General features: G+C 34.8%; 1 protein-coding gene across 6 annotated transcripts in view; it reads right to left on the bottom strand.

Annotated features, from left to right (window-relative positions):
* The window catches only part of LOC138305158 (voltage-dependent calcium channel subunit alpha-2/delta-1-like), a 104,872-nt gene extending 83,186 nt beyond the window's left edge, over positions 1 to 21,686 (bottom strand). For all 6 annotated transcript variants that reach the window (XM_069245572.1, XM_069245576.1, XM_069245575.1 and 3 more), the window contains exons 1-3: positions 21,527 to 21,686; positions 14,235 to 14,316; positions 6,859 to 6,981 (exon numbers count right to left, since the gene is read on the bottom strand). In XM_069245572.1, the coding sequence (XP_069101673.1) occupies positions 6,859 to 6,981; positions 14,235 to 14,316; positions 21,527 to 21,633 (312 nt within the window). In that variant the 5' untranslated portion in view covers positions 21,634 to 21,686. The remainder of the gene's footprint in view (positions 1 to 6,858; positions 6,982 to 14,234; positions 14,317 to 21,526) is intronic.
* Positions 21,687 to 27,453: the final 5,767 nt, after the last annotated feature.

Genomic DNA, 27,453 nt, shown 5'->3' with positions numbered 1-27,453 from the left:
CTGGTAGAACTTAAGAAGAAGTTCAAAATGTGTTTTCAAGATGGCGGCTGTGGCGGCCATCTTGGATTTCGGATCGACCCGAAAAATAACAACACTTTGTCGGGACCATGTCAGGATCATTTCATGTAAGTTTCAGCTAAATGGCACTGGTAGAACTTGAGAAGAAGTTGAAAATGTGAAAAGTTAACGCACGGCGGACGGCGCACGGCGGACGGCGGACGGCGGACGGCGGACGACGACGGACGAAACATGATGACTATAGGTCATCCTGACCCTTCGGGTCAGATGACCTAAAAATAGTTATTTTACAGTTGAAAATATTGTTGATAATAAGGTGAAGTTATCAAGTCCCATAACTCTTGAAAATATTGATGGATTTTGACTAGTATCAATCCCATATAAGATCTCATTGATAAAAAGCAATATTCCAAATTTGGTTGAAATCAGACTATAAATACTAAAGCAACCGAGTGGAAACCATGGATTTATTTGTTTTGACGATTTGAAAGTCTCGTAACCCTTGCAAATATTGACGGATTTTGACCATTATCAAACTCATTCGAGATCTCATTAACACAAATTTGGTTGAAACCCGACGCCAACACCGAAGCCGACACCAACGTCGACATAGTGATACCAAAGTGTTGCCCTTGCGTTGCAAGTGACACAAAAAGACTTAGGTGATAAATATTCCAATTGCTGCAATGCTTGAACAATGCAAATTTCTATATGTTAATTAATTACATCAAATATTTTATTTAAATTTTTCATTTCTCAAAAAGTCTGTTAAAGGTGTTATAATGCTAAAATACAGGTCTTACACAGCCTAGTAAAATTACTCAGCTTAAAAACCAAACCATATAGCACAAATGTCAAAATGAACTAATCAATTGTGACCTACACTAACTTGGTGTTTTCATGACATCACAGTTGCAATGACATGAGTGAAGTAAGCACATGTATTCAAAAGTGTTAGAAAATACTGATTTTGCTTAGTTCTTTACAGGCTGATACAAACATGAGTGAAATAACCAGGTATTTCCCAAAATAGCATCGGCTGTGCATGTAAACATCCGGTTTCAAAGGCTTTAAACCTATCAATTATCAGATATTAAATTGCGTATCAGGTCTTATTTATGATTCCAGTCATATTTCACATTAGTTAATCATTTATTGGTCAGAATAATCAGTAATAGGATATTGCTACTTATTTACATGAGTGTGGGTATCCTATGAGATCAATCTCGTACACATAACAATTAAACTTCTTGTCTACCACATAATTATTATGTAAACCCCATTAAAATAAACAAATATAAGTAAAATGAGATGATATTTCCTATCCTCAATTTGAATATTAATGATCCAGGATCAGGATTCTGCAGTTCAACAAAACAAATATTGATTAAAACTGGTTTTGTTGAGATGTAAGGCCATGTATATAATATCACTTCCGTTACAGAGGGTGTTGTACATGACAACTCACTAAAGTACAATTACTCTGCCCAACTCTGCTGGAGCAAAGTTGTGTTTGTCAATTGATAGTGTTTCAAATCAATTATATAGCTTATGTTCATATAAATTGTACACCACAATCCATTTAGATAACAGAATAATTGATTTGTGTTATCGAACTCAAAGTTAAGGTCCAAACTGAAATACATAGTGCCTCCCAAAGACACAAGACTTTGTCAATAGCTAGCATATATACAAGCCAGAGTATACAATGATTGTGTACAGTTCTGAAAATAATTTCAAACACAGTCAAACCTGCCTCAAAGTATGGTCTGTTACTTTTTGTATTTTTGACATAGAAATTTATTTAAAGTGTATTTTAAAATTTTTGATATTTACCGACTTTTGTAAAGTTTGTATTCAAAGTTATTAAACAATTAAAACAAAATATTGATTTTTAGCGTGTACACATTTAAAATAGCTCGGAAGTATCTGAACTGTCCGATCTATTCCCATCTGTACGCGTAATGTCGATGTTGACCAAGTGATATGGCTCAGGAGGTTCCAATCTATATGGGTATCGCCGATGTCGATCATGTGATGCAACTCGGTTTTCCGATATTTTTGAAACATGGCGTTGACTGTGGCGGTTCTTTCAAAACGTGTGATATTTCATACGACATTTACCGCTTTATGTCAATAGTATATTGGTGCTTTCATGGATCTGAACCATCATATATATGCATCCATATTCACACATTGTATGTTTTATGAGAGTTTGTGATGATGAAAATACAAGAAATACAACTTTAAGACCTTCCTTTTGGAAACAAACACCTGCCTTATAATTAAAGGACAACAATATAGACTGAACTTCAGTTATATAATAGTCACCTATCTATTATTATAAGACAAATACAGTCACCTGTCTGTTATTATAAGACAAAAACAGTCACCTGTCTTTTATTATAAGACAAAAACAGTCACTTGTCTTTTATTATAAGACAAAAACAGTCACCTGTCTTTTATTATAAGACAAAAACAGTCACCTGTCTGTTATTATAAGACAAAAACAGTCACCTGTCTTTTATTATAAGACAAAAACAGTCACCTGTCTTTTATTATAAGACAAAAACAGTCACCTGTCTATTATTATAAGACAAAAACAGTCACCTGTCTTTTATTATAAGACAAAAAAAACAGTCACCTGTCTTTTATTATAAGACAAAAACAGTCACCTGTCTGTTATTATAAGACAAAAACAGTCACCTATCTTTTATTATAAGACAAAACACAAGAGAACTTAAAAGGGCTTAACGGTCATCTGACTACCTTGGCAATAGTAAAATTAATTATATATGGTGTCACTTTGTCAGGACCATGTCAGGATCATTTTTCAATTTCTTTCAACAAATTTTATTTTCAAACAAGAGGCACAAGGGCCTTAACATATAGGAAATTAATTAGATATAGTGTCATGGTAGCCATCTTCGATTTGTGATCAACCAGAGATGTAACAATACTTTGTCGGGCCCATGTCAGGATCATTTCATGCAAGTTTTAGCCAAATCGCACCGGTAGAACTTGAGAAGAAGTTCGAAATATGTTTTCAAGATGGCGGCTGTGGCTGCCATCTTGGGTTTTGTATCAACCTAAAAAATAACAACACTTTGTCAGGACCATGTCAGGATCATTTCATGCAAGTTTCAGTCAAACCGCACCGGTAGAACTTGAGAAGAAGTTCAAAATGTGTTTTCAAGATGGCGGCTGTGGCGGCCATCTTGGATTTCGGATCGACTCGAAAAATAAAAGCCGCCACTACGGAGTTGTCAAAAACGCGTGTGATCATTCATGTCACCTATAGAAAATTCTTTTTTATTATAAAGACAAAAACACACAGCGTCAGGACCTATCTTTTAAGTTAGCTCAAAAAGACAAAAAAAACAGTCACCTCGAGTCTTTTATTATAAATATTTCGACAAAAAACAGTCACCTGTCTTTTATTATAAGACAAACCATATGTACGGAACTGATTTTGGATCTATTTGTCATTATTTGAGAAAAGTTCACAAGTCTGGTGGCGGCCATCTGATTTCGAATGAAAAATCATTTCATGCAATTTTCCAGCCAAATTCAGTTTCTGTGTTTTCACTGATGGCGACTGTGGCGGCCATTTGGATTCCATAACACACTTTGTCATTCAGGATTCATCTACATGCATTTCAAATTCGCACAGAGTTAAAATCTGGCGGCAAGAGGCGGCCATGCCCTTGCGGGTCTTATTGATTGTGTCAAGATCATGTCTTTGCAAAAAATAACAACACTTTGTGTAGACCATGTCAAATTTTCTAAGAAAACACGATCAAGTGGGCGAACTGCATCTTAGGATTTCTTATAATAGATCATTTCATGTAACAAATTGAACTAAAAAAGTTCAAAATGTCATCTTAATTGGATTTCGAACAAATTAAAAAGTTCAGTCATCGCTTTGCACTAGTTCAACTTATAATAACGTAACAAGCTGATACGTATTGATTGTGAGTAGTCATCTTAAAAACAAATATAAAACAGCATCTTGACTATAGAGTTACAAGAAGACGTCAAAACACCTATGTTCAATAGTTATCTTTGATCAATAAAAATTTCATCCTATTAGAATATTCAATAGTGCCTAGCTCATGCCATACCAAAAGTCTGTGACAACTTCTATATTGGACAAAATCAAAACAGAATTTTTGATAATTTTAATCAAATATTGAATTGATGAATATAAATTGTGTGTTGAAAGATTGTGATGAGGAAAATTAATCTTTCGATCCAACATCAAATCCTCACATAATTCACGGACAGTATCCTTCAATTTTATGGCAGACACTGAAATTGGGGTCATGACCTCCAAACAGCACACATGCAGACAATTCAGCATTATATCAGTTTTATTGATCAAGACGAATAATGGGTTTTGCCGAGAAAATTAACTGGACAATTTCTCGATTGGGATGAAATCTTTAAAATTCACATTTTACTATATCAATGAAAGGAAAGAAATGTAAAGCTAATCAATCAGCAAAGTTAACGATGATTTAGAAATTGACATATTATCGTCACCTTTTTTTGTTTCCATCAATGAAAATATGATCTTAATGTCACACTCAATGTAGATTAATCAACATACAATTTTTTTCGATTCGGGTAATTGTCATAATGGCTATTATAAATGATAAACAGAAAATACAATGAGAGCAATCATGTTTTAGCAAGATTTCCGACGTGAAAAGTACTAATTATATATGCCATTTACAGTACGTTACGTTGAATTCAATCTACCGGTATTTTTAGTGAAAAATATTTTAAGCACTTTACTACATATTGATGGAGAACACTGAAGTTTTATGATTATTAGCAGACATTATATCTATAATTTTTATGTACAAAATATGTCCGCATAATCGAATATGGACATTATTCATGTTTAATGGTGTGATGTTGTTATGTAGGAACTACGATCAAGTTGGTGAATTACTTAAAACCAATGACAGCAGCATTAAAATTCCGTAATGTAGCACAAATAGTATTATAATTAACGTATTTGACCCAATCAGTGCCCATTTAAAAAATTTAAAAAATTAAAAGGTGCTTACAAAAATAAGAGGAAATTATTGCAAACCTATACAATTTCGATAGTTTTGATCTTATGTCCAGAGAATTGTAATGAGGCCTCAAAAAGGGGAGGGGCACTAATAGGGACATGGGTGCTTATTGAGTCAAATACGGTACATAAGTTGGTGGTTTTATGTTACCCTGAAAAGTGCCCAGGCTCTGTGATAAAGTACCTTGTAATACCTAACTGTGCTGTAATGAGGCCTCAAAAAGGGGAGGGGCACTAATAGGGACATGGGTGCTTATTGAGTCAAATACAGTACATAAGTTGGTGGTTTTATGTTACCCTGAAAAGTGCCCAGGCTCTGTGATAAAGTACCTTGTAATACCTAACTGCGCTGTAACATCACTGTTGCCTTGAGGTAGACTGTAATTAGATCCCAGAGGACTTAAGGACGTCCCAGACAAATTACTACGCCACAATTACATCCATAAAGTTGCAAACAATCATTCACATTATCCATTTAGTGCTCTTAGCTATAGAACAGGTATGGCATAATATTTTAATTGGTGAACTTTTTGGCTTTGTCACCTTATTTCTTTTTTTCACTCTTTCCATGGCATGGGGATAAAAAAGAACTATTAATATTTATTTTGAGTTTGAACACATCACGCTTGTTTTTACTATACCCTAAATTCACAGACCATCTTCTTCAAGCATTGCTATATTTATGTTTCGGAACAGCATTTCAGTGAAAATAAATTAAGTTATTCAAGACAAGTAGCATTTATCAGGTAAAACCTGTCATAGTGACCACCTCTGTATAATGACCACCTGCTTGGTAAAACCTTTCATAGTTACCACCTCTGTATATAATGACCACCTGCTTGATAAGACCACTTTCTTCAGGGTAGTCCTTATTGGTCAATTTTAAAACAATTTGCAGTGCATATAAAGACCACTTGGCTACAACGACCCTTTTATTCTTTGTCCATTGAGTGGTGTTTATAGACAGGTTGGCTGTGGTTCTTGCGATATGTCACCACTCTCAGTAACTGATGGCTTTATTTTCTAAACCACTTCTATAACTTGAATGCCCATTCTTGAGAATTGGTTAAGATTGAAACCTCATATAACTCACAATTTTAAGTTGTGTTCAAATAATGAGTGTTAGTCATGATCAGGAAATTCCATCTCATAATCACGGTGCATGGCAATTTATGAATGGATGACATGATGAAGACAATATGACATTCACTTGGTGAGAAAAGGTCGGATGGAGCCAATAAATTTGATTAGTCTCCCAATGCTTATGAATGAGCTTGGCTGCAACTGCAGAAAGTTATAGACAAGAAAATAAGATTACCTCTTGGTTATAGTCCTGGTTATGGAAAACATTTGGATGAACGACTTCCATTTGGACGCATGAAGCATGTACTCAAAACTGGTTATGTCACAAATATGTACCCTTACAGGTTTAACAAAACTATAATAACCCATTCACCCCTGAAACTTCATAATGGACTGGTCTAGACTTTGATTTAGAAGAGTCTAAATGTGTATTCAAGGGGAAAGTGAGTTAAAAGTTTCACTTTAGAGTGCCATAACTAGGTGTTTGATCAACATTGTCATGTCTTGCACATGTACTTTAAGACATATTGCATCGTGATGGCAAAAAATTATTTCCCAAAGGTCATCACATATCTGGCAACAAAACATCTTTTACAACATTGTCATGGTAAAAAAATATTTGTTTCCTAAACATAAAACCAGAAACTTTGACTATGTAAGAAGGTACTTACTCTGAGGGCCTCCATTTTCCCTCCCAGCATGGTCGTCAACTTCTCTGCCATTTCCTTTACCAGCGTCATACTGTTTACATGGTCAAACTTAATGATCTTGTCATCGTAGAATCTTTGATAGTTCTGTACAAAAACACAAGGTTCTTATATTAGTTAAGATCAAGATTAAATCAATCAGGATTGAAGTGATAATTTATCAAACATCTCTTGCACAAATGTTGTAGCTGGTTATAATACTTACTATTACCGTATTCGATCCAATAAGCCCCTATGTCCGTATTAGTGCCCCTCTCCCTTTTGATTCCTCAATTTCAAATGCCCGGACGTAAATAAAGACTAAAACTATCAAAACTGTGTAGGTTTGCACTTTAATTTGCTTTGCTATAGTTTTTTCTTACTAAGCATCTTTTCATTTTTTAATTTTTCTTTTTAAATGCCCTGGGCGCTTATTGGGTCGAATACAGTATGTACCTTATCACAGGTTTTACACATCAATGAGCACTATCTTAGTTTTGACTATGTACAATAAGGATGGCCTAATTAATTATTATTACACTGAGATATTGATAATCAACAATAAGTTAAACTTTTAAAGGCCTATTAACTTCTCTGAAAACGAAAAATGAAAGTTTTTTAAAACAATAATAACATAAAATAACTTACATTGATGGCCTAAGATGAGATTACAACATCAAACAAATGCAAGATTCCCTGCATAATCCATATTAACAGTGAAAATTAATTTTGCTGTTTTGCTGTCTGGTGCAGTTATAGTCAACTACCATATATCATGCAATTTTCATGTATGGAGAACTGATTTGCAGTCTCGGTTTTCTTTGAACTGGCAGGATATATATCATAATTGTAAAACTGTAATAAAAATATTGAGGTGTGATAAGAAAAATCCCCTTTTATATGTAGATACGAAATCAAAGGATAAGATTATCCTAGGTCTAAGTATCACAAAATGAAGCCGTAAGTTTTTCTTCATTTTGTTACCCTTGGATAGAATATTCCTTTATCCTTCCTATCCTCCACAAATGAGGAGGTCACGATCAGGTAAGATCAGGCCCCGATTTCTCGAAACTTAAGTGCAGACTTAAGTCAAAACTTAAGTTTTTCTCCTTATGTAACTTATATAATAATTTATGACTTAAAGCAGTTTTTGACTTAAGTTTGTTTCGAGAAATCGGAGCCAGGTGAGACAAATTTCCATCTCGCCCCTGACTATAGTTTACCGGGCCTATAGATGATATTTTCTTACATATATAAGGAGGGGTGGGTGGGGGTGTATTAAATAAACACGTACTATATATATATTCCCTATACATGTATAAACAGCTATAATATGATAACTGGAGATTTGACTGGTGTATATTCTGTATCACAGCTTTATATCTATAACCATGTGTACTCCCAAATACAATCTGATATTCATGAGAAGGATATAGGCAGTAAAACTGTAACAGAATAACCGAGTTTCATTCGTCCAACACCAAGATTGAATCTGTAGTAATGATATCGATGCAAATCAAAGAAAACCTAAGTAAAATTCAATTAGAATCCTCGTGAAAATCAATACACTATTAGGACGAGAAAAACTTTACCATATCACAGGGAGACGACAAGGATATGAGGCCAGCTATGTAACGATCACTTAGTGCTGGTCATACGGGTGCAGGATTCATCAATATCGGTACCAGGATGGACTATACAGGCCGTTTAATTCCATAAAACTAATTACCCACGACCATATATATATATATACCATTGTCTACATCGTAGTAATTTTAATCAATCTCACTATGGGGTGATCATGACCTTCAAAAGTCTCCGTCACAAAGAAAATTCTATTAAAGGGACAATTCAGTCTACGAGAACATTAAAATGTGTACATATATCGGAATAAACCAGTTCTAATGGAAATTAGATCAGTCGTTTTTACTGTGACATGCCAGAAACACCCATGTTGGTGAAATACGTGTTAAATGTTCAAACTCGCTCACTGTCCGCCATTACACATTGTGGTCGAACATATTGTATGCCGAACCCTGTCCCTTGCTCGTAGAGTAATGCAACTTTAGTCCAGAACTGCTCAAATTGCTCTGACAGTAGTGTGTTTACCTTATTAGGTGAATTATCTTGCCTTAAAATAATTTTATCACCTCCTCAGTGGTTATGTAGTTCATTTGTTTAACGTGCGTGACTTTGACTCGGGTATGGGTACAGCGTACAAGTTGTACCTGCTTTATCGTATTGATCAACGATTTGTAATTACAACGGTCTCAATTAAAATAATAAACAATGACGTGGGATTTGTCAATATTTTATGTTATATGTTTCATAAGAAATGTAGAACAATACATTTATGCCATATTTTGTTTCTTGGTTATGTAAAAGAGTTAGCCTGAGTGAATTGTCTCTTTAACTGATACATAAGGCTAAGTTACTGTGGTATTCAAATACATCCTGAGATCTGATTCAGAACATATACTATGCTAGTGTCTGGACACAAGGAAATTAGCCAAAGACTGGAAATTTGCTTTAAATTTTGAACAAAACAGCAAGATTGTCATGTCAGTCAGAGCATGATACAGGTCAAGGACGTAGATGAGAAGGATAAGTCAGTCGGGGTTTTGCACGAATACGTCATAGGCACTTTGACAACTGATTTTACTTATATATCTGCTGGCTCAACCTTTGATTCAGCTTAAAGCTTGTGCTGGTGCACAGGTTACCATCTAACTTTCTGAAGTGCCCTGTCATCTCATGAGGTGTCATATTTTTTTTTTAGGTAATTTACGACATTTCTTCAAAATCTTCTGTCCTTAAAACAAGGAGTTATTAAGCTTTACATTGGTGTTTCATTTGACTCGATCAGACAAGTATTTGTTGAGAAAAATGGTTTTTATTCCCGGTTTATACCCGGCATCTTGCATGGTATTTAGTTGTGTAAAGAAAGTCCTAGTACAGGTCAAAGGGTTGAAAAGGGAGGCTGACAGCACAATTTTATATTTTTGATTACTAATGAACTGTATACATGTACAACAGCCTATAGCCTCTTTTTGACATTATCACTGATGATTGGTCCGATATCCAGTGATTTCACTCATTTTTTTCCTACTTGAAACTTAGAGCACTAATTCTCATTTGCTGGAAATCAACTGTGATGTCATTGCTTGCATTGAGTAAACAAAGCTGTACCAGCAGGATTCAAGGATGTTGTAATTAAATGGCCGCCTCCACTGGATTTTTGTAACACATTTTGATGTTAAATTATTCAAAATGTACATTGTTGTAGTAATGTGATAAAAAGTATGTTAAATCAAATTTGTGTTCATTTCATTTGAAATTTTATGAAACTTGTCTTTAAGTTTTGATAAATTTCTGCTCGCCATTTAAGTACCTAGCGTTTATATGTATATAATGCATTTCATTTTTTATGTACATCGTAATCATGTCGTTCATATAAAGCCTCAAAAATTATGCTAGTGTATATATATTTGTACACAGAATGAGTTAAAGCTTAAGAAATTTTTTTTACAATATAGGCTTTGTAACTTTAATATAAACAACGCTTTCATTGTCTGCTTGTCCATTTTGATCATCCAACCACATATATAGCATTGACTGCATTAGTGCAGTAAATTTCATCTGAATAACAATTTGCTGAAAACATTTATATACATCATAAGTATATCTTCGCATTATTTTTTTCTGTTTTTTTGCTGCTCATGATTTATAGTGTGATCTGTACATTTAACCACTTTAATTTTCAGTAATGATGTATGCATTTGAATGTGTTACACAACAAATGATTCTGTGAATATTTCTTGCGTGTCGATGTTTCTGATGGCTACCTGCAGGTAGCACTTACAATGTGTACACTGTCACGGTCATGTTTTTTTTTTTGTCTGATGAAGGTATACCTTGACAGTTGTATCTTAACCATTTTCTTTCAAATGATGATCATATTAAGTTACATAACAATAGGTTGTATATACAGTCCATGGCCAATTGACACATCTACTTCATCGAATTAGCCATATTCAGATCTTTACCTCAAAATGTCTACACACAGACTATATTATGATTACATTACTTCTGCTAAACATTTGGTATCTCAATTGCAAGTTTAAAGTTAATCATCAAATCTTTTGAACTGTGGAAGTTTAAACAAGAATAAAATTGCTGATAATCAGGAAGCATCACACATGATTGAGTCAAACCATCAGATAAGTCTGTAACAGGATCCGGAGAGGAGAAAATGTAATGGCCAGACCAATCTCCCTACAAAGTCAAATATTTTGCCAGGTCCTGTCCACTTCGACCTTTCCATGTTTTACTGTATATACACATTATGTATGCTGTGTTTGTTGTGCAACTTAAGTCGTCAACAAAACTGTCTGTGTGTTAACAATTGTGTTTGTGCACAAGTAAGCTCCAAGTTTCTAACTACAAAACAAGAATGCATCCTTCTTCATTTTCAGTTTTTAAAACAATACAGGCTACAAACTCAGTTTAACAATCACAAGCTCGCTTTAAGCCTTATCCATCAGAAAACTAAAGGATATTCAATTTTGTTGTTTAACAACAAATGAGTTAATAGTTGTGCTACCTAAGGACTTTCATTTCAGAAAACAAAATTCGCAACACCTCATGAAATTAAGTTAATTACTGTGCTAGTGTACACCAGGCTGGAAGCCTTGATGGATTTCCGGGAATTGATGGCGGACAGGAGAACTTCTAATTCTCAGTGGGTAGTACAGATAGTCGAGCTTGTGTGTTCATTTCGAAACAGACAAATGACAATTTGTAACAAATTATGTCTGTATTCTGGCCTGTGAAGTAAATCTGTTCTAGGTTGGTAATTGATTGTAGACCATCTATTTTGTTTAGCCTCTGTCAGACTATATGTAAGATGTACCTAAATGTAGTCGTGACTGATTACCCAGTCATTCTCTACATAAACTCCTAGTTTGTGAAGCCATATAGGGATACAGACAGCACTGCCAATTAGACACGCGAATGTATCAGCAGGGTACGTATGGTGACACACAACTTTTTCTCCACGTCACTGTCCTTTAACTTCCTTTTGGCAGAATTCCCAACCCTCCACCCAAAGACCCACAATACCCACTTACAATTAGTGGTACCCTAAATTCTCAACCCTCCACCCAAAGACCCACAATACCCACTTACAATTAGTGGTACCCTAAATTCTCAACCCTCCACCCAAAGACCCACAATACCCACTTACAATTAGTGGTACCCTAAATTCTCAACCCTCCACCCAAAGACCCACAATACCCACTTACAATTAGTGGTACCCTAAATTCTCAACCCTCCACCCAAAGACCCACAATACCCACTTACAATTAGCGGTACCCTAAATTCTCAACCCTCCACCCAAAGACCTACACAATACCCACTCACAATTAGTGGTACCCTAAATTCTCAACCCTCCACCCAAAGACCCACAATATCCACTTACAATTAGTGGTACCCTAAATTCTCAACCCTCCACCCAAAGACCCACAATACCCACTTACAATTAGTGGTACCCTAAATTCTCAACCCTCCACCCAAAGACCCACAATACCCACTTACAATTAGAGGTACCCTAAATTCTGAACCCTCCATCCAAAGACCCACAATACCCACTTACAATTAGTGGTACCCTAAATTCTCAACCCTCCACCCAAAGACCCACAATACCCCCTTACAATTAATGGTACCCTAAATTCTCAACCCTTCACCCAACGACCTACACAATACCCACTTACAATTAGTAGTACCTTAAATTCTCAACCCTCCACCCAACGACCTACACAATACCCACTTACAATTAATGGTACCCTAAATTCTCAACCCTTCACCCAACGACCTACACAATACCCACTTACAATTAGTGGTATCCTAAATTCTCAACCCTTCACCCAACGACCTACACAATACCCATTTACAATTAGTGGTACCCTAAATTCTCAACCCTCCACCCAACGACCTACACAATACCCACTTACAATTAGTGGTACCCTAAATTCTCAACCCTCTACCTAAAGACCCACAATACCCACTAACAATTAGTGGTACCCTAAATTCTCAACCCTCCACCCAAAGACCCACAATACCCACTCACAATTAGTGGTACCGTAAATTCTCAACCCTTCACCCAAAGACCTACACAATACCCACTCACAATTTGTGGTACCCTAAATTCCCAACCCTTCACCCAAAGATCCACAATACCCACTCACAATTAGTGGTACCCCAAATTCCCAACCCTCCACCCAAAGATCCACAATACCCACTCTCAATAAGTGGTACCCCAAATTCCCAACCCTCCACTCAAAGACCTACACAATACCCACACTCAATTAGTGGTACCCCAAATTCCCAACCCTCTACCTAAAGACCTACACAATACACGCTTACAATTAGTGTTAGAACTGCATACAAATATCAATTTTTTTTGTTCTTTGAGAAAGTAAAATTGTTTATGATCACTATTGCAAAAGATAGGATATGTATATAATACTTGTGTATTTCCCTTGGATCTCGGCAGGATTTTGTCTAAGGATCCCAGTCATATCCTGCTGGGATCTCAGTCTTTTCCTGCCAGGATAAGACCAGGATCCCCCCAGGATATGACCGGCATCCCAGGAAAATATCTCGGTTGATCCTATTGCGTTCCCATGTCATATTTTCTCTTGGGTTATCTATATTTTCATAAATACTATAATATATACTAAAATACTAAAATAGAATCTTATCTGTAGCTTCATAATATGAAATTTAAAGGCTTGTGGCATATTATTGAACTTTTCTTTAAAATTAATTTCATATATTACATAGCCACTCATATGATCCTCTCTCTATCCGTTGTTTGTCCGTTTGATATACATATGGTAATATGTTTGTCATCCTTAGCTTCTGTCACACTTTCTGTCTGTCTCGCTGTATGTTGACTACAACCCCTTTATCATCATATACCTTATAGTGTCTCTAGCTACCATCAGTATTGTTAGTCTGTATTCTTTGTTACATTTCTACTTTCTACTCATTTATCTCCAGATCAGCTGCCTACTTCAATTCTTACATTGTCTATAAAGTTACTAGTACTCAGATTCAGTGATAACTCAATGCTCACCAAAGTGGGCTTAAATTAAATGTTCTATTTCATTGTATTCAAACAAAGGAAGGCAACAATAGAATTGTATCATTGGAGGCATTATCGGATAAGAAAGACACTGGTGTGGAATGCCGCGACCCCAGGGTACCGTGTGTGGCTGTCACACATGCTCCTGATCATTCCTTACTCAGCCCCAGGGTAATGTGTGTGCCCGTCACACATGCTCCTGATCATTCCTTACCCGTGTCAGAACCGCACTGCCTGTACCATCTTCGGCAATATCTTCAAAGTCATATTCCAACTTCTCAGCCCATCGTTGCACACTGAAATACAATAAAAGAGTTAGAGAGTGCACGTACAGCTCTAATTAGATTGTAAACCTATTAAAGATTCACATTACCTATGGAACTTTCCTGATCCTTATAATATATATAGGTTTGTTTCCATTGGAAATTTGATTACTCGCTGTAGATGTGTTTTTGCAGTTGTAATTACATTTGTATAAATGTGATGCCACACACTTGTATATATATGCAAACATGAACAATCATGCAATGCATATACATGCGCATGTACAATGTATCATATATGCATGTAACAATGGAGACAAACAAATTACTTAATGTAATTACTTTCAACAACAAACCAATAACAACTATACATTAATTATCATTAGTTAATAATAATTTGGTGTTGAATGGTCTTAGGGTCATGTTTATTTACAGGGGGGATATTTATTTATATATTGTCTTATGTTTTGTCTGTTTGAATTAAGAATTTTTCAATTATACAGCTTAGTGATTGTCTGTGTTACAAATTTTCAAAATTTGAAATTATATTTGTTGAACATGTCAATATAACAGATATGGTAAACTGTATTTTATCAGAAACCATATCATTATGTATAATCCAGCATTCAATTTATACAGCAATAATCCATAATAAATGTGCATTTTAGAAACAGAATCCTTTTAGTCATTCTTCAAGTCTGTGTGAGAAAAAAAGAAAACAAGCTGAAAACTCAGAACAGGAATAAGTGAATGGGAGTATAAAATTTTGTATCAATCCCTTGTATTCTTCATGAAAAACTTGGTATTGTAATGATCATACAACAAATTTGGTTTGATTTATTTTTTGGTTAATTAAAGTAAGCAATTCCTACAAACAGCCAGCTGGTCATTCAAGAATATCAATTTGACAAGGTATGAGATGAAGAAGAAAAACAGAGTACCTGGGGGAAAAAACCAACAGGCAGAACCTATATATAGCTACTGGCACCCCAGCCCATATAGGTTTTGAACTTACAATTACTAATCAAAGGTGGAGGGGTGCAGTGTTAGTTGAATAGTGAAGTTGATCGCCTACATAACTCTGCCTAGCTAGTATTTATAGGCTTTTTTTCAGAAGTTAAATTCAAGTGAAATGAGGATGTGAGGGTTTAACCCGTGGATAAGACTGTCTGTGTCTGTACATGTATTATGGTATACTGTACACATACTTCATATAGTGTACTAGTTGATCTAACGTCACCACCACCCCACACCATGATGGATATATCTAAACAACAACTTCTAATGTCCGTTTTTTGTTTGTTTTTTTTTCTCCATAGATGTGTTTCTTATAAGATTAAATGGCTTCATGTTGTCGATACCATATATGTACAGCCATGATAACTCAATCAGTTATAATTGCAGGTACGATATATTTATCTCTAAACTCTTGTTAGTTAATTTTCAAATTTTTAAAAGACACTCGCTTTGAAAATTAACTAACTCAAGTTTGATAAAACATGATAAACAACAGTCCCTTGTTGGGGAACCTCTATATGTAACATATGTGGAAGTGTTCTCACTACATCATAGTGATATAACAAGCAGATATACAGCTAGTGTTATATACCTATAAATATATATATATCTGGTACTATACTGTATATTAAACTTTAAACACAGGTACATATTGATTACTGCGCCATGTACTTCACAAGTCCTACCTAATGAGAAGTTAAACATATGACACACAAGCTAATACAGGAATTTCGAAATATGGCTATAATATATTTGCCATTATTACATTCGCATAAGAATTCCTTGTGCAGAAAGGTATTCTGGTCTCAACGTTATTAAACTCAATGTCACCTTTCAATTCTGCAATTTCTGTAGAAGCGGAAGAAAATAACAGAATTTGATCAACCAATACAAGAGACACAATTAAATGTCTCCAAAGAGTTAAATTCAATAATACGCAGCTGCTGCTACAAAACAACATCCAAATTCTTACAGAAAATTGATGTTAAAATGTAACAGAACTGAACTGAAGATTAATGCTAATGCTGCCCGTACAGCTGCAGACTTACAAATGGGTAATTTGGGAATAATTTGGCATAATTAAAAATATTATTGTATACCAGTATGTGACGTTAGTAATCCAGATATGATAATATAATAAAATAAACTAATATTGCATTCATTTGATGTACTTTATTTCTGTGGATTTAATTGAACTCAGTACATCCAGTGGCCAACACATGGCTATTTCAGATTTGAGGCAGTTATCGTAAACATATATATCCGTATACATACTCGACCCAATAAGTCTCCCCATCCCTATAAGCACCCCCCTATTCCCATTTTTGGGGCCTCAATTTCACTTTGTACCTTGAAATATCTATATTTTGCCAGAGACTCATCTCTCGTTCAAAGTTAAATAACCATAGAACCAAGAAACAAAATAGAAAGAATAACTTGAAATCTCCGTAAGGTCAAGTTTATTCATGTTTGGTTATAACAATCGAACACAATAATGAATTCATGGCTATAATAATGAAACGTGTCTTTTTTCTTGTCAAGTGTTCTATTTTTTAGTAGTTGTTTGTAATAATATATACTAATATGCATATAAGCTCATGTACAATGTTTAATTTTCCTATTAACAGCCAGAATCTTTTAAGGACGTGCCAGGTGTATTAATTGGTGTAAGAAAACCGGATTACCCAGAGAAAAACCAGCAACAAGCAGTCAGTACCTGGTAAATGCCCCATGGGGCCACATGGGATTCAAATTCAAAACCCAGAGGTGGAATGTGGATTGTGACATTAATTAATTCTTATAGTACTAGTTTATATACTACAGTTCATTTTAAACTAGTTGAAGAATACTAGTTACCGCAATTTGTGTAGACTGGCCAACACCAGTCTCTAGAATATTGAAAAAATTCACGTAAAATTGGCTTAAATATTTTTGTCTCTACTTCGATCATTCACTATGTAGATTTACATGTCTCGTTTTAAGTTTCAAAATAGGGGAAATAATCTATAACTCTGCTATGAAAGTCTTTCCAACAACTGAGGGTCTGGTAGCAGCCATATTCTATAATACTTCTTGTGAAGCTCGATCACTCAGATTACATATTAAAAGATATTTAATAATTTTATAATAAGCTTTCTGTGTCTTACCCAGATTACATATCAAAAGATATTTAATTATTTTATAATAAGCTTTCTGTGTCTTACCCAGATTACATATTAAAAGATATTTAATAATTTTATAATAAGCTTTCTGTGTCTTACCCAGATTACATATTAAAAGATATTTAATAATTTTATAATAAGCTTACTGTGTCTGTCTGACAGTTTCATAAATATATCAATTTCAACTAAGTCAATATTTGACTCAGCAGCATATATCGGTCAATTAATAAATGGATTCTATATATACGAGGAAACAATTCTAAATATATAAACATCAGTGAAAACAATGTAAATTATTTATAGAAACTACCCTTGAGGTGATCATGAGATGTAAATAATTGAGTAATATTATCCTCGCATGATATATAATAATGGATGCCTGGTGCGTGTGATTTTGTGTATATTAATATCAAGAGTGTCTACATTTAAGCCCATAGTTTTCATCATATCCTCAAACTCTTTACCATTAAACGGTTATAACAAACCTACGAGGACCAACAAAATCACTTACTAGTTACATGGTTTGTGATACACCAGGGCTTTTTTCCAGCATGATTTGGGGCTGAAAATCGGCCCCATTCCCCATGGCAAAACCTCTAAAATTTTCCCAATTCAACCCTAAAATTTCCCAAAATCAAAGTTTCTTGAAAACTATCCAAAAATATTGCATGAACTGAAATGGTTAAGGCTTTAAGTATTTGTGAATTGACTTCAAAAAAGTAAACTACACTGGAAATAAAAAAAAATCTTAATTGTTATGCTTTATTTCATATTTCATAATTTTCCCAAATCTTGGTTTTGGTGCTCCATTTTCCCAAATTCAAAGCCACAGGCCCCATTCCCAAAGCAGTGAGAAAAAGCCCTGTACACAGTCATATCACAGACATCTTATTACTATGTTATACAGTGAAACATGTTTATAACGAACATGCTTACAACAAATCCATTATGTAATAACACTGTCATTTTCATTCACGCCAAGGCTCCTATTATATGCATGTTTGAAATACATGTATAACAAATTATGCTCATTATGATGAAATTTCGTAGGTCCCCACAGGTTTGTTATAGCTATGTTTTACTGTAACCATGAATTCGTTCTAAGTTTGTGTTTGTTATAAACATGTTTTCCTATATATATATATCGTTCAAAATTGATTACGTGCGTGTCGAAAGTTTTATCAATTGTTTTTGTTAAATATGAAGTGATCATGATCATGATTATTAGGGATGGGTATCGCGAAAAATTTTGTATCGCGATATATCATGATACATCATAAGTGTATTATGATACGTATCATGATATTTTGGTATCATTTTTGTAGAATAAGAATTGCATGTTTTTTTCTGTCAATCACCTAAAAAGAGTATGAAATAAATGTTTTGTCAATATATCACTTTTATTCTTGTTTTTATCTAAAAAATGCGAGATAATGTCTGTGTTACTTCCGCTCGATGTTTTGCAAACACTTACTACTGGACGGGACTCAGTAGCTGGGTGATGGCGACGCAAGCGAGTCGTCAGGTTCCTTGTTCCGCCACTACATTTAACGATTGCCGTACACAATCGACATCAAGCGATGCTTTACTCGCTATTTATTTCCCCTTTATGTACTATAAGGCCAAAATGCTGCCATACAACCTTTTGCTTGGGATTTTTTACGAGGTTATCATTCGTGCCTATGAAGGTCGCCATTTTGAAACGTTACTAAGCACAAGATCAATCATAATCTACGTATAATAACATCCCAAAAATCCATCTTAACCTATACATTTGTCTGAAATGTTGTTAAAATATATATTTCAGTTTTAATTTTTATACAAATTCTCATTTTAAAAATATTTCCCGTCAAAAACGAAATTTTCACGGAAATATACGGAAAATCCCCGAATGATTCCGAGTGAACTGATACGACTAAATCGTACCGCGATACGTATCGTTTTCAAATTGAACCTGGATATATCGGTATACCGATAATACCGCGCACCACTAATGATTATCAGCCATCAACAGGCCATATGAAGTCAGTGAGATAATATATACTGGTTTATTAATAGATCATATAACTTTTTAAACCAGTTTATAGATTTGAAATCTTAATATCATCTTATAATATTATACCATAATTATGTAAATAAATTATACATAATAAAAACATTGGAAATATTTAGAATACAAACATGGCCTTGATCATCAGCAGCAATTTAATTTAATCATGTACAAGCTTGAAAACCTGGCCTTGATGTCATTTTCAATATGACATCACAATATATAGTCATGCATAATATATGCATGTGGGAAATGGCTGTTCCATCCTTAATGATAACAACATGGTTTTTTTTTTAATATTTGCAAAATCAACTAGAAAGACAATGTACAGCGAATTAATCATAAAGCACTATCAAATTGTGCATGATACACATCCTCAATTCAACGGTATACATGGGTTTCATTATCTTTCAAGAGAGATGGTACAATTGCAATTCCAGGGGGCTACTTTTATCCACCCGTATCTGTATGTTACCTAATGTAATTTAGCCCAAATCATGCGGTACCACAGCCATGCATGTTTAATCTACAAAAAGTGCCAGGATTCACCCAATAATTTTGAAACCCCTGTACATATATATAATGCCTTCTCCCACTGCCTAGCTACTGAAAACAAAGCCAGCTATATATCATAATTAAGCTACATATGCAAGCATCCTGAGAAAATTAACCCAATGACATATTGTTAGTACCTAGCAATGCAATCGCCCCATATGATATGGGTGTGGAACTAGAAATGAACTGATCAGAGAAGGAAGATATTAAGGGCTAGTAATTAGGTAGTTTGGATAAGTATTGATAAAGAGTTAACATCATTCATCTGTAGGCAGCAGAAAAATTCACAGCCAGACCAAAATTTGAATCTGGGACCCTCCAACTATTGTCCATAGTGCTCTACCAATTGAGCTACATAGGGTCATGGGTGATAGACCTATCCAAAAACATTACACACCAGCTGACTAGCAACAATTATAAGGGGGAAATATTTAAGTTAGAGGGGGAGGGGGAATTAAGCAAGGGGACGTAAAAAGGCAGAAGAAATAGCCTGCAATATAAAATTAAGTTAACAGTCCCTTCAACAGAACTTTGACATCAAAATCTCATTTGAAAACAGTTTATGTACATGTAGGGTACGTATAACAGTATTTCACTAGTAATACATGTTGTACCTTGATCAGGGCCTTATGGTCATAGGTGCTACATATACTTATAAATTAAGCCTTATATATATAGCTATAGGTCTTTATTTGACATATATAATACACAGTGTCAACTTGGTTATCGTGATATTATTACAGTAGCAGATTCAAAGATGTTTGCCTTATATATATCAATATATACTTAGACTATTGAGAGATTATCATAAGTATATGATCTACCTTTAAAGTTTTCTTTGAATATAAGATCTACCAAGGAAATGTTTATTATTGCCTATTCACTCCCACCACCCTTTTTCGCCACCACCATCATGTCTGTCTTATCAATAACTTGGCAAGTTAGATTACTTATAACCTGATCAGAATCAGTTTCACTCTTCTCGTGTATTAAAAAACATAATTGTTATATATATATATATATATATATATATATTATATATAGACATTGGATAACGATTTTATAGGCCTGCGTATCAAGAATCAAGTCTTTTCGTCACCGTCATCACTGTACTGCTAAATATTACTGACATTGGGACGAGATGTCCATTACACATTTGGGACAAATTACTTATGATAGAAAATGATCGTTGATCGTGAACAAGACACATCGGAAACATTATTTATATTTCCATCCAAACTATGGATATTTTTGTAACGGGTTGGAACACTTATGCAAAAGCAAGCAACACAATACGATTCATAAAACAAACTGGGGCTAGGGTGACTGTGTTGTTTACAACGAGAATCTCCAATCGAGGGATCACGTATCGAAGTTGGCTGCAGCGGCTGGCCAGGTCATGTTTAGACGAAGAGAGAGGGATATGGCGCTTACAAAGTGACAAATAGATTTTACTTACACACTTAATTCAGGTAGAGTCTCAAAATGTCCAGGTTGTAATACACAGGCGGCGAAAACAAGTAAAAATAGCTCCAAGCACGGTTGTCTGTGTGTCCTAGTCGCCATGTTGAATACCTACAGCCTCGTTCTCACTCTTATTTCCCCTTTCGGCAATAATCAGCCCAGAGAAAGTGATGTGAGTGTGAGCGAGGTATCGTAGTGTCTGTGTGCCGCGGAATATGATCTTACCGAAATATACCCCAGTGTATAGTATTATTGACAGAACGTTCACACGATCACCACATCGCTAGCTGTCAATAACTGCTCGCTGATTTAGTTTCATGTTTTATAATATATCTGCCAATACATCTTGTTAGTTTAGCCCGCCCATTCAAGAATCTATAAGTCGCGTCTTTTGTACGACTGCTTCTAGGAAGAAACACTTATGGTTCTGGACCAAGGATTGAAGTAGAAAGGCTATCAAGAGATCTTATTTGACTTGTGTATTTTTGCAGTAGACTTCAAAGGCGTGATACATAATTTTATTAATAATCAAGATGAGGTATTGACAAAGTATGTATCTGAAATAATTCATATTCCTTACACTTAGTCAAGGACGTATATGAGACACTTATAAATCATTGCACTTAATCTATATCACATGCACACAATTTAAAGTAGAATCGAAATGACAGATGACAACTCTAACTAGAGCACCAGTAGGAATACTAGAAGCAATGGTCAGCGACTAATTATATACCAGACTCTTGACTTACGATTTCAAAGTAAATATGAAGGCCTACATCTATTACATTTGACTATATTGAGTGTTTGATTCATCAGAGATTCTTATAACAAAATATATCTATTTTATTAAAATCTCTGTTGTTTAAAATCACTTACGGAAGTCGATTTCTTTCTTCTTTTTCAGCTCTGGTTGCAAAAGGATTAATAGGCCTATATATATATATATATATATACGTCCTAGCTCTGCTCTAATTTTATAACAGACTAAAATCTTAAATGTTCGATCAAGGACGTATATGAGATACTTATAAATCCTTGGTTCGATAAACGGATCAAAATCAAGAAATGGGTCTCTATCGATCAACTAGTCTACATGTAGGCCTACTTTTCATGTATGTTTCTTATATCATATTGTTAAAATTTTGATGCCCCCCCCCCCCCCCCCCCCCCCCCGAAGTTATTACGTTTTGGCAACTTTGATCTGGTAACACATGGACATGCGGTTCACACACGTTAGTTTGGCAATCTGGGAGTTATGCAAGGGTCTATTTTTTGCTCATACCTTTCAATGACACATAATTGATACGTTACGGGCGATCAAAGACGTTTGTTTGGCTTTCTAGTTTTGAGGCACTTCATAATCAATGAGCAAAATATTTATTTTTTTGCAACATTTTTTGGCTATTTTTGTAAACTGATATGAAATCTGTAACAATAGTATAGTTTATAATTGAAAACTTGACGTGAGGTCGTCTTTTTTCGTCTTCGGTCTTTTTTCCAATTCAAATATTTTGTGTGAGGGTATGTGGTTTCATGAAAAATCCTATTGTTATTTTCAATGAGAAATAAAGAGAAAATAAATGAAATATACAAAACATATTGTAAAAGTATATTAACTGGTGATTTGTCATTAATGTTCATGTGAATTTGGTAAATAGTTGCAATATGTATTTGAACTACATGTATATTGAGCTGTCTTACAATTGAAACGAATTAAAAATAAAAATGAATACTTATCGCTTTGAAATTATCGAAATGCATGTGCATTGATGTATCAATACCTATTAATGGAACAGAACATACTTTCATCAGAAATGGTATGTCGTAATCTTCATTGATAGTGATATTGACTATATTTTAGTATGTTTTTAAATAAATTTTTATCTTAGAAAAAACTGAGTTTTTCTTTTCTTTTTTTATTAAATTTTCATTCTTTTCGATGCATACACGATGACAATATAACCTGAAAGGTAGTAGCTGCGATATACTGTAATTTTCCTCATTTCAACCAAGGATGAAATGCTCTCAATAAAATTGTAAAAACCAGGTATATGCCTACAATTCGGAAGGACAAAGCCTTGAAAGACAGGTGAACTGTGACGGATAAGGCTAATAAACGCACTAATTCTGTCTCCATTCATTACACACTCGTGATATGTGTATGCTCCAAGACGAATCGATATTGTATAAATCTGCGACTATATGTTTACTAATACCACATGCAGCAAATGAGATGCTGTCGATAGTCCGTTCTCTGGTTGGTCAAGCGGACTTGTTCATTCTGTTGACACAGTTTATAACAATGACCATAATTACAATAAATATATTCATCATTGTTAGTTGCATCATAATTCATATCTGTATGGACAGAGTTGTCCTATGGCCACTGGGACCTCAAGTTCTCAACCCCCAACCCCTCCTCCTCACAGCCAACTAACATCACCAGTGGAGTTCCACCTGCTTGTCTCATAATTCCATAGGTAGATAACTACCTGGATAATTGCAATTGGTGTTCCAGCGTGACCGACGGGCGATCCCTCCATTTCCGCCTCCGGCAGTCACAGGTCGATATGTACAAGTAACAGACATATTGTTACAGTTTACCTGTTTGTTCACAGACATGTCCGTAATCAGGGTCATCCGTCATCCGGACCAATCGATTATAAAAAAAAAAAAAATAGGTTGCGTAGTAGGTTTTTCTGTGACATAATTCAGTGAAACTGGCACATACAATGAAGTTTAATTACGATATGGGAATGTGGGAAAGTATTTCATACAGCTTTATACATGTACCTGCATTTTTCAGCCATCAAAATAACAGGGATGTGTGATCAAAATGTTCTACAAGTTATGTATGCTAAAATAGGACCAAACCGACGTGTATACTATAACTATTTTCCAGGTCTCCGTGGGTAAATGATATTTTCCAATAATAAGACAAAAATTATAGTTAATCGTAAACTAATTATAATAAACCGCAGCTTCCCAAAATAGTGAACGAACCCACGAGAAACTGTCTCGGGACACAATGTTACCCCACTGACCTTGGATAAGTGAATCTGAATCATATAGTTTCCTCAGGGAATATGACAAGTTTGGTCAAAAATTACAAATTCCCACAAAAAATATTAAGCAGTATCTGAAAATTGTATGCTCTGCAGTTTTTATTCAACTAATCATATATCGAATTTGTCACGAAGTACAAAATTACGCCTGTCTGCTCATAACGATAAAGACTGGCAGACATGCTGACTTACCAAGGGAACAAGGAGTTTGTACAAAATGTAATCTATATATAAAAGGATGCATATTAACTTATATTAATCCCATAAAATTCCATAATCTAAGAAGGAAGTATATTAAACTATATTACAGACGGAAACAACCAGTGTTTTACTTATCTAATTACCATGTGTTGATAATTTTAATGAAATAAAATAATTGTCTAGATTTATATAAATCTAGTCAAATTACAGGGTAAGTTATATACATACATGTATACGATTTAGTCTAACGAAGTAAGTCATATCATGATAATATTAATAATTTTGTTATTTGCTTTTAGGGAACATTGAATGTATGGCTTTTAATTAATTAATATGATTACTACAAAGGTATTTGGATATTGTAATATGTAAGTTATATACTAAGTATTTCTGTCTGGTTGTCTTAGCTTATATTTGATGTACCTCATTTGTTTATTATATGTACGTAACTGTAAAGCCAAAAGTCATTAAGAATTTGACTTTGTGTAGCGCTTGGCAAATAGCTTACGGTCAACCTAAAGGCCGGTACACACGGGAAACTTAAAATAAAATAAATATGTTTTTTTAAAACTGAAATTTTCAAAAATTAAGTGAAAGATTTAAATACTTTCACTCTGTCACAAATCAACGTATGGACCCACCGAGTGCCCATAGAACATTTTTAGACGTCATATGATAAATCCTATTCTACATAGTACTATACACTTAAACAAATGTTATAGTACTATGCTTTTTACGGATTTTTGATCTAGACCCCTAATACGTCTAAAATGGTCCATGGGCACTCTGGTGGGTCTATATTGATATCTCAGATCCCTGTGGTATAACCATGTCAAGAATTCAGGAAAACCAAATGAACGAAAATTCTATCAATGAAAAACGCACATAAAATATGCAGCTGATATATCGAATTTGTCTAAAGACTTTTGTCCTTGTTCCGAAATGTGTATAGGTGTGAAATTTCACGGATGTCTCTATTATGATATAAGCATTAATAATTTACAGTAGGCCTAGTTTCAGTTCAATGAACATCAAAGCATACAAATAATAAAAAAAGATAGTTTCAAGGCCATTTGAAAATGCTTGTTTTATTAAATAGTGTATTATATTAATAAATTGGCCCTGCAGGTAGGGCGTTAGAATTGTACCTGCTGCCCCTATTGCATGATCGTAAAAGGCGACTAAATTTAGGATCTTATCTTTTCTCTTCTTCCTAACTGACTTTATCTTTCCTAATGCCTCCCTTGGCACCGCCTCACTTTTGGCCTGGCCTCACTGGCCTTGTGGAGCGTCACTCACTTTTGGCCTTGTGTTGGCGTTGAGCGTTCGCCCCTGTGAGGAAGGCACTGGGTTCTGTCACCTGGCCGAGACACACCAAAGTCTATAAAAATGGTAGTTTCTGCTGTTGCTTAGCGCTCAGCATACAGTGAGTAGGACGACTGGTTCGCCCGTTGTCAGTATAATGTGACCGGGTGGGGTGTGTTGCTCGGTGTCTTCGGCGACATGCTTCAGTGATATAGCACTATAAAAAGGGCAACAGTTCCACTATACAAGAAGACACAACATGAATATACCGCAGCCTCCCAAAACACGCACCTCGCACAACATACACGCAACATACCGCACAAAGGGAGGCCGTCCTTACATAACCATAGCTGTTAATAGGACGGTAATTAACCAAACAAATAAACAAACATAAATAAATGGTAGTGAAAATGATTCCCTCGTTAATATTACAAACTGGAGGATATGATTTACAGACGGTCCTCCTTTATTTGAACACAGCTAGTCAGTTTTCAGTAATCACTCTAGTCTTCTGTCATATTTTTGCAACTTTCGGAAAGGTATTCCAGTTCTATTCTCCTTGTTACCAATGAAATGCCTTCTTTCTTTTCAGGTTCTTCTACCAGATTTGCACATCATTCCTCATATTTGGACATGTTGCCCTCATATAAGGCTTTGATGAGTAATTCCCACAGGAGTATTCAACCCTACCATATATCATTTTAGTATGCAATTAATCCACATGCTGTGAAGTATAAAACTTCTATTTCACACCGACTTTTAATTAAGATTCCTTTTTATCACTTTTTAGATATAGGAGATGGATGTATTGCTACTTCGCCATTATAACGTGTGAAATATTTCTAACGATTTCGAATTGAAGAAAAATCACTCTGATCTATCAGAGTTACTTCCCTTTGTTTGTTTGCTTAGTTTTACATCCTCAGGCAGGGTCACACATAGGATTCGAACTCGCGACCCAGAGGTGAAGGACTTTTCGATTACCGCCGCCAGTACTGATGGGTTTAAACGAAGGGAAGTAAGTCTGGTTGATCAGCATCAACAATTTATAATTTTGTTAAAATTGATAACATGAGGTTTTTAATTACATGCAATTGTAAATCAAATAACGGTAAATAGTACTGCAAACAAAAATGCATGTAATTATAACATTTTCTTACAAAAAGGTACACGTTCCATTTAGCATTGTCTTATGACAACCTGATATAAAAAAAATCATTTTGTCTATGGAAAGCTTTTCACGATAATACAATGCGTATTCTTTCCATACATATGAAAAAAAGAATGATCAAATCGGCCTTGTCTCAAAAGAAACGCGTATTATATCTCACTTCATTTACTGAACACT

This window comes from Argopecten irradians, chromosome 12 (assembly GCF_041381155.1).
Source record: "Argopecten irradians isolate NY chromosome 12, Ai_NY, whole genome shotgun sequence".
In the NCBI taxonomy this organism is placed as follows: domain Eukaryota; kingdom Metazoa; phylum Mollusca; class Bivalvia; order Pectinida; family Pectinidae; genus Argopecten; species Argopecten irradians.
The sequence above is the reverse complement of the archived record's forward strand: the minus strand, read 5'-3'. Positions and strand labels throughout refer to the sequence as shown.